This window comes from Phytophthora parasitica (assembly GCF_000247585.1).
Source record: "Phytophthora parasitica INRA-310 unplaced genomic scaffold supercont2.1, whole genome shotgun sequence".
NCBI classification, from domain to species: Eukaryota; Oomycota; class Peronosporomycetes; order Peronosporales; family Peronosporaceae; genus Phytophthora; species Phytophthora nicotianae.
Genome location: NW_008634126.1, coordinates 2,305,016 through 2,313,961, shown reverse-complemented (window position 1 = coordinate 2,313,961; position 8,946 = coordinate 2,305,016). Strand labels below are relative to the sequence as shown.

At 51.9% G+C, this 8,946-nt stretch overlaps 3 protein-coding genes across 3 annotated transcripts; 1 reads left to right on the top strand and 2 right to left on the bottom strand.

The window, feature by feature from the left end:
* Positions 1-1,711: 1,711 nt before the first annotated feature.
* Positions 1,712-1,981, bottom strand: PPTG_20763 (hypothetical protein; the record flags this gene model as incomplete). Its single annotated transcript, XM_008892961.1, has 2 exons — positions 1,712-1,846; positions 1,901-1,981. 2 exons carry the CDS (start codon positions 1,979-1,981, stop codon positions 1,712-1,714), a joined length of 216 nt encoding a protein of 71 aa, XP_008891209.1.
* Positions 1,982-2,276: 295 nt separating this feature from the next.
* Positions 2,277-8,906, top strand: PPTG_00612 (hypothetical protein). Its single transcript, XM_008892026.1, has 2 exons — positions 2,277-7,687; positions 7,767-8,906. Exon 1 carries the CDS (start codon positions 2,415-2,417, stop codon positions 7,452-7,454), a length of 5,040 nt encoding a protein of 1,679 aa, XP_008890274.1. The 5' UTR covers positions 2,277-2,414; the 3' UTR covers positions 7,455-7,687; positions 7,767-8,906.
* Positions 7,702-8,432, bottom strand: PPTG_00611 (hypothetical protein). Its single transcript, XM_008892025.1, has one exon. The coding sequence runs from the start codon at positions 8,273-8,275 to the stop codon at positions 7,793-7,795; it is 483 nt and encodes a 160-aa protein (XP_008890273.1). The 5' UTR covers positions 8,276-8,432; the 3' UTR covers positions 7,702-7,792.
* Positions 8,907-8,946: the final 40 nt, after the last annotated feature.

The following is an 8,946-nucleotide window of genomic DNA, read 5'->3' as shown; positions in this document are numbered from 1 at the left end:
GGCCATCATAAGGTTAATAAGCTTTAATCCCGCGGAACGCGTGACAAGTTGAACGAAGGTCGTCCAAGCAGAGTGTTCCTTGAAGGCCTCCTAATGTTACCTGTAACTCAGTCGACATTTTGGAACGATATAATGTCTGTGATGCCCTGCAGGATACTCCGTATCCCTCCCGGTATAAAGTATGTATAACCGAAACTGCCACCCGGCATAAACTATATCGTTAGAAAAAGTCATCACAGATTATTTTTTCTCCGATAATGCGTTTCAGTCTGGTCGGTTTCCTCCAGCCGAGACGTTGAAGACGCCGTGGGCTAAACGAGGAAGGCTGTCTTTTTCTGATCGAGAAGAGTAACTGCTTGTCAGATAGCATGTAGTAGCTGGTAGGAGCAAGGCTGATAGCAGCCGAGCTCAGTTTTGGTTTTCTTTCGTTTTCGACCCAACACTCCTCAACCCGTTAATTTCCTGCGAATGAAAATCAAACTACCCCCACGAGCTCGTGATCCATGAAAAGCGTATTCACCAATCTCGAATTCTGCTCAAAGCACCAAGAAAAGTAAAAAAAAAAAAAAAAACTTTGAAAAGAGTTCTTCAATATAAATATAAAATGCGCAATAGCTGCTGAGGTGCTGGCCGTGGCGGTTGTGTACACTGGATATGAAACAAATTAGTCTGGTTGCGCTTGCTATAGCACGGATACCGAAAAACGAGGTGCTTTCAGTTCAGTGCCGCCTTAGTGCTTGAGAAAACGTGGCGGCGCCACGGCATTATCACGACCACTTCGTACTCTGTCGCGATGACGGTTTAACCGTTGTCGAATGATTAACGGTTTTATGTCTTGCTCACAGCATCACCTTGGCACTTGGCCAAGGCTTCAGCTCCTGGACAGGTACACAAGCAGGGCCGCGCTTATCTATATCGATGAGCAGCTCCAAGTGGGGGTAGACCAAAACACAAGCGTGCTTCATACTCTTAGAGGCCGGTCAAGCTGACATGTGAGCAAACTCACCGGCAGTTGTAGGCTACAACTTCTACTGCAGAAGCTGGCGATGGCGCCGTGGCCACCACGTCTCGCGACCAGCTATGATTTGCGCTTTGGCGTGATCAATCGATGGAGACTACGAGTGATTAACTTAGCGTGGTGCTGGATATTTTGGCTTTGAACAAGGTCTTCCATCGCGCCTTGGTGAGCGCAACGGCTGTTGTGTCCGACAGACACAGCGCAGGCACAAAGCTACAAATGAATATAGATTGCCTACAATTGGCTAAATTACTGCAGATCAAAGTCGAACATTTTATGTCCATCACTTGCCGTCAGCATTGCACACGGTGTGGAGGTGCCACCGGCGGCCAAGTGCTCTCTGCTACAGGACCGTCCGAGAGTCTATCGAGGCAGCCTGTGTTTTCCACGCATGAATTCCGCCTGGATGGCCCCCGCCTGTTGTCTGGGAGTTCCCAACTGGTTGGGACACACCAAGGTCCCCATAATCGGTCGGCGATTCGATTTTCTGTGGTTGGGAGACCAAATCGTCAAATTGCTGTTACGAGCATTGATTACGCCGGCACGAGTGACACAAATCAAGGGAGCCAGTCGATTTCGCAGCCTGTAATAATTGATATAATGTCTAGAATGAATCATAGAAAAGTAATTACACTTTGAAGGTCAAACACACAATTGCTAATGATAGTCGGCACAACAGCATAAAATATAAATTTAGGTTGGAGCTTGTCGACTAAGTGGCTTTGGGTACGAAAACGGACGGTGAGCCTCATAGAGCTGGACGATATTGAACACAGGAAACCTCTCATCAACTTCCAGTTTTGCATTCACAACTTGGCCTGGATGGAGCTGCAGTATTTCCATTGCTGATACGATTAGAAGGGAATGTGGCAACTATCTTACCCCGGATATTTCGTACACAACTAGTATTCGGTCGGCCGATGTGGTCAAGACGATCTGAACGCAAGTTCGCGTTCGGATCATTTCGGTACATTGAATTGCACGTGCTAATTAATACGTGGTTGTAATTCCACTGGCCAGTCCAACTTGCAAAGCTTAAAAAATGCGAGCAAACAGGTTTGAGGGATATGAGGGATTTATCGAGAACGGTGCCTCAAACAGAGCGTTGAGACACCTCCTTCGACCGTTTTCTGCATCCCGTTTACTTCACCTTGATTGTCCCCAATCTACACTCAACCTACAATTAATCTACAAGAAACGTCTTTCAAAGACTGCACCCGTCCTACACTCCTTTCCGATCCCCCATTCGCTTTCGGCGTCACGCCATCGCCGCAATCTTTCCAGCACATTCTGTGATTACTACCTCCTATAAATACCCTCGCCGGCTCCTTTCCGCAATCGCTTAACTCTAATCAGTCGCTAGAATTCCGCACCAGGGGCACTGCACGCCGTCGCCATGGACCGCCGAGCGAGCGATGTCGGCGCCGATACGCCGTCCCACCAGGCGCAGTACCATCGTCTGCAGCCGTCGCCGAGCTCCCGGCAGAGTGAGCCCAGCGCCGCCTTCGATCCGTCCAGATATTTCCACCGTAATCACACGGTCGAAGTGTTGCCACGCCAACCGGCCGACCTGCCGCATGAACGGCCCAACTCGGAGCTTTTCCGCACACTCACGTCCAGTCAACTGCTCAATGTCCGCCAGCGGCTTCTGGACGACGATGTGAGTGACGCCCCCACACGCGCCGAGCTGTTGACGCGTCAACGTACAGGTAGTTCGCCCGCTCCCGTGGCCAATCAGGGCTACTTCCGCATGTTCTACCGCAATTTGCCGCGTACTTTGCGATTCCGACAGAACACACGCTCCACTACACGCTACATCGACCCAGCCAATGCCGCGTCGCTTAGATCGCGAGTACGTGCGCGTAAGAAGGAGGAACAGGCTCGAAATGAGGGCTTAGCGGACCAGGGATCGCCAGTGCCGACGTCGAGAGATATGACCGACTTTGAACGGGAGATGGCCAACATCCAGGGAGGAACGCAGACTGGTACAGACGCTTCTAGTGCCAAGACTGGCTCAGCTGGAGGCCACACCATGACTCCTAAGAACAGCCACAAACTACTGGGTAGAATGAGTAGTTTAATGTCCACGGACTCGCAGGGGGTGCCAGTGGGACAGCGTAAACAGTACAAGATCATTAAGATCAACGACGGCAACAACGCGCCGAAGCGAGAGCCTGTAGCACCGACTGGAGACGGAGATGACGGCGCAGTAGAGGAAGGCGAAGAGTTCTTCGTGTCCAACGAGGTCAAGACGTCGCAGTACACTTGGTGGAGCTTCGTGCCCGTGTTTCTCTATCTCACGTTCCAGAAGACCGCCAACCTGTACTTCCTGCTCATCGGAATCTTCCAGATCATCCCGTCGGTCTCTCCGACGGACGGAGTGCCGCTACAGTTCATTCCTCTCGCTATCGTGATCATCATTGACGCCATCTTCGCTGGCTACGAAGACTATAAGCGACACATGGCTGACGATCTCGCCAACTCGGCCAAGACACGAGTATTCAACCGCCAACTACGGGAGTTCGAAGAGGTGGAATGGCGCGAGATTAAAGTCGGAGACTTCATCAAAGTGGCCAACCACGAGATCTTGCCAGCAGATATCATGATTATGGCTGTGATCCCTGCAGAAGGAGCGCGTTCGGGCGGTAACATGGGTCTGTGCTACGTCGAGACGAAGAATCTGGATGGAGAGACCAATCTCAAGCTCCGTGAGGCTCCGTCGCCTACTCGGAATATGTTCATGAACGAGGAAGAAGCGGGATATATTGTCCAGGGATACGTCGAGAGTGAGCTGCCCAATGGCGATATCAACACGTACTCGGGTACCATGTATCTGGAGGAGAACCCTAATGGAGGGAATGCTGAGGGTGTCCCGCTTACGTTGAAGAACATGCTGCTTCGTGGCAGTAAACTGCGTAACACCAGCTACGTGTATGGATTGGTGGTGAATACCGGTGTGGATACCAAAATTATGATGAGCTCCGGTGACGAGTTCCCCGTGAAGGTGTCGTCTATCGACGAGATGACCAACAGACAAGTGATCGTCGTGGTCGTTATCCTGGTACTTATGTCGCTTATTGGCGCTATTGGAGACCGGATTTGGATGAACGACCTGCAAATCCCGCCGTATTTACACTTGGAAGACTGGGACGACACGTTGATTGAGACGTTCGTCTACTTCTTCACGACACTCGCGTCCATGGTGCCGATCACGCTCTATGTTTCGATCACGCTCGTTAAGGCTCTGCAAGGGTATTTCATGGAACGCGATCTGGATATGTACGACGAAGAGAGTGGCACTCCCATGAAAGTTCGCAACATGCAGCTGAATGAGCAACTCGGTCAGATCTCGCACATTTTCTCGGACAAGACGGGCACTTTAACTTGTAACAAGATGGAGTTCCGGAAGTGTAGTGTTGGAGGTAGAAGTTACGGCAAAGGCACGACCGCTATTGGTCTAGCTGCTCGAATGCGTCACGACTTTAAGGGCGACCGCACGGTCGAGGAAGAATCCGCAGACGAGAACGACATTCCTCTACTGGACGCTCGCGCGCAGATGCCTGCTCCTAACGTGAACTTCAAGGACAAGACCATGTGGCGCGACATGCAGAACAAGGACGATCCTCAAAGCGGCAAGATCGAAGAGTTTATGACGCTGCTGGCTTTGTGTCACGGAGTCCTTATCGAGCGTCTTGATCCCACGGAAGACGACGCGAGTCCTCCCGTCCACTACTCGGCTTCGTCTCCAGATGAATTGGCGTTGGTCTGTGGTGCCAAGTTCTTTGGCTATGAATTCATTGACCGTGAACCTGGTAGCGTCTCGATCAAGAAACCCGACGGTGTCGTGGACCAGTATGACATCCTGGAGGTGTTCGAGTTCGACTCGAACCGTAAGCGTATGTCCGTTATTGTACAGCGCCGTAAACGTGACGACGAGCTCCGTTTGATGTCGGAGAGTGAAGAAGACGACGTGCTGCTTCTGACCAAGGGAGCTGACAGTATGCTATTCCCTCGTCTAGCTCCAATGTCAGAAAACAACCTGCAAATCCGTGAATCAACTGAAAAACACCTGGAAGCTTTCGCTCAAGATGGACTACGTACTCTGGTTGTCTGTGCGAAGAAGATCAGCCCTCAAGTCTGGGAGCAGTTCTACGCGCAGTACCGTCACGTGTCTGCTGACTTGAGTGAAGTGGAGGCCAAGTCACGTGGCGAACCCAACGCTATCGATAACCTTCAAGATCAAATGGAGTCGAACCTGGAGCTTCTCGGTGCTACGGCTATCGAGGATCGTCTACAAGACGGTGTTCCGGAGTCCATGGAGGCTCTAGCGAAGGCTGGAATCTGCATCTGGGTGCTGACTGGAGACATGGAGGAGACGGCGATCAACATCGGCTATGCTTGTCGCTTGCTGAACAACGACATGGAGCGACACGTGATCAATGCGGCCAAGTACCGCACCAAGGGCTCTATCCTACGCAAGCTCGACAAGATCTTCCACTCAATCCACGACGCTGTCCCTGACGCTTCCATCACCTCAACTGTCGCTGCGCATTCGGTGCTGTCGCCCCCGTCGGGTCAAGTTGAACACGCTCTGGTTATCGATGGTGCGTCACTGAGTAAGATCCTTGAAGACCCGCTGCACAACTTGCATCTTCTACGTGTATCGCTGCTGTGTAAAGTCGTGGTCGCTTGTCGTGTGTCTCCTCAACAGAAGGCGCAACTGGTTGAGTTGGTCAAGTTAAACGTCCCCGAGTCTCACACGCTCTCCATTGGAGATGGCGCTAACGACGTCCCGATGATCCAGAGCGCTCACATTGGCGTCGGTATCAGTGGACAAGAAGGTCTGCAAGCAGTCAACAGCTCGGACTACGCGTTGGCTCAATTCCGGTTCCTCACCAACTTGATTTTGGTCCACGGTCGCTGGAATTACAACCGCGTGGCTGCGTTGGTTGTGTACACTTTTTACAAGAACATTGTGTACAATGTGTCCATGTTCTGGTACACTTTGTGGCCTACCGCATATTCCGGCACGATGATTTACTCGGCTTTGATCCAGCAGGCCTACAATCTCATCTTCACTGCTCTTCCGATCGTCATTTTCTCGGCGTACGACAAGGACCTGCCTAAGAAGACAGTACTGGAGTTCCCAGCGCTATATCATGCAGAGATGCGCAAGACTAGCTTCTTCTCGCACAAAATGTTCTGGAAGTGGATCTTTCTCGGGATTATCGACTCGGTGGGCATTTACTATGCGATCTTGGCTGCTGGGTGGAACATTGAGCGTGGAGGCAACACGATCGAGTGTCTATCGATGCAGACGCTGGGGTGGACCATTTTGTGCATCGTCGTGAACGCTCGTTTCTGTTTGATGGTCAATTCGTGGGATGTTCTCGAAATCACCAGTATGGTGTTCACAGTCGTCATGCTGTATCTATGCCAGTACGTTATCGACCAGATCGATTGGTCCTACGACACCGATTCGTTGCCCTGGCAGTTCGGTCGTGAGCAGTTCTGGCTCGGTCAAGTGTTCGCTGTCGTGGCGATTCTAATGAAGGATTTCCTGTACGAGGGATGTCGCCGTCGCTTTGTTCCGGAATATCTGGATCTGGTCAAGGAATCGCAGGAAGAGAAATCCTCCATCTCACATGAAGAACTGCAGGAGTTTAAACCACCTCAAGTCAACTATCTCAACCCGGAACTGGCCGGTATGATCGACTACCAAGACCGTCGGGTACATGAGAGTAACCCCGTTCCATTCACAGCGCCAGGTCGCTCCAAACTGTACACGGGCTTTGCATTCGACCAGCCTGCCAACATCGTCAACTGGATCTTGACCGGAACACACAACAACGGCGGCCAGAACTGCCGCAAGAGTATCAACACGGACGTCCGTAACTACATCCTCAGCTCGGACGACCCCGTATTCTTCGAGAACCAACGCTACCAGCCGTTCTGCGGTTACGGCAGCTCTTTCCCTGGTTACCTGTTGCCTACAGATCGCAAGCGTTGGAGCGATCGATCAGGCAAGATCAGCGCTCAGGCCATCCCTCTGGCTGGTCTGGAGCTCAATCTGGACGTGCCTGGATGTGACGCTGAAGGGTGGGTGTACGAGAACGACTTTGCCTTCTTCCCGTCGACGCCTCCGAACGAGAATGACGAGGAAGAGGAGGATCTGGATCTCAGAGTCAGCGACGCTAGGAGCAGCAATGGCACGTTCCTGTCCTCTCGAAGGAAGAACAAAAAGAAAAAAGCCAAGAAACCGCGACCGCATCACGGTTTTGTACGACGTCGCGAGTGGAAACTTTCCGAGGAGTACAAGGCACAAGAAGCTGCTCGAGCGGAAGAAGCAGTACGGCGTAACCGTGAGTCGAATCTCAGCAACATTTCGGCGGTGCAGATCGACGATGACTCGAGACAATCCACTCAGTCTACATGATGAAATAGCCATGTTTTGTTGCTGGGAGCACCTTAATGCCCACATCTACATACTCTAATAAAGAAACAAGATTTTTGACATTGTACAGTCTGCGCTAACTATAAACATCTCATCTTTTACAGTAAGCGTGACACTAAACGTCAGCGCTACAGTGAAGCCACTTCAATGTTAGCGCATCACGAAGGAGAAAAGAGGGTATCAATCTGAAGTGCTGTCATTGCATTGGTACAAAGGTTTAGAAACAAAGCGGGGTGGTTGATTACTCGATATTAGGGTATCAATCTGAAGTGCTGTCATTGCATTGGTACAAAGGTTTAGAAACAAAGCGGGGTGGTTGATTACTCGACAAACTTCTTGAAAGACTCCTTCTCGGCCAGTTCGGCGTCGCTGGCGATAGCGTTGAGCACGACCGCAAGCTGCCCCTCGCGTTCCTGGATCATATCGGGGTTGTGCTTGCCGCGCAGCTTGGCGCCCAAACCAGAGCTGGGCAGTGCCGGCAGGTTCTTGGGGTTGCCGAGTGCCACGACGAGCGCCTTGAACTCGCTGAAGCGCTTCTTGAAGGCGACGTTGCCCTCAGCGGACTCCACGACGTAGAAGACCACGCCAGCCTCGTCGATCTCGTGGCCCGTGATCTTGTACAGCTCCTTGGCGGGCTCGTCAGACGTCTCAGCCTCAGGCTCAGCCGGGGTCACGGTCTCTTCGGTCTCTTCGGTCTCCTCGGCCTTAGGCTCTTCGACCTTGGGCTCCTCAACAGCAACGGGCTCGGCCTCAGGCGGGTTGGTGGCGGCCACGTCTTCAGTCTTGGATTGTGCGCAGCCCATTGTAGTGGCGGTTGATAGATAAGGAAGGAAGTCGAAGTGAAGACTTGGGCAGATCGAAGCAAGTTCGATAGTGGACGAGGTCGAACACACAGACAGTCGAGAACCGTCGGGAGAGGCGAACGGAGAGGAGCAATCGCAGCTGGATGATTGGGCGGTGCCTCTACGTTCGAGAAACATGCTGGGCATATCGACGCTGTTACTTACGAGCGACGGCGTGCGGCTGGCCCAGTCCCGCGTCAAAGATACGACGCTGTAAGGCGCTTTTGCCAGCGCAACGTGGGTGAGCGATCAACACCATCATTTCGGGCAGGCAACAGCCACAGCGAGGTTGTTGCGTCTTCAAGGCCTAAGATATGCTCAGGCTCGCAAAAAGCGACTTATGGCGATGGGACGAATGCGATACGGCGTCCAGCTGCTGGCGTTACCCAAGGTCACTGCTGTCAGGGAGAAAGAGCCATAACGGCTGCGTTTCTCTATGCTGGAACATTGTCAAGCGCTGTCGCTAAAGCCGGGTGCAGGCTGGAAAATATTGGAATGATTAGTTATCAAAGGTAGTTTAGTTTTGCTTTCAATTTGCCAATGGTGACATCATCCAATTTGATAAATTATTCGAGGCAATATGTTATCACCATTCTCATTGACACGCGCATCACGTTGAAGCTGGCTGCACA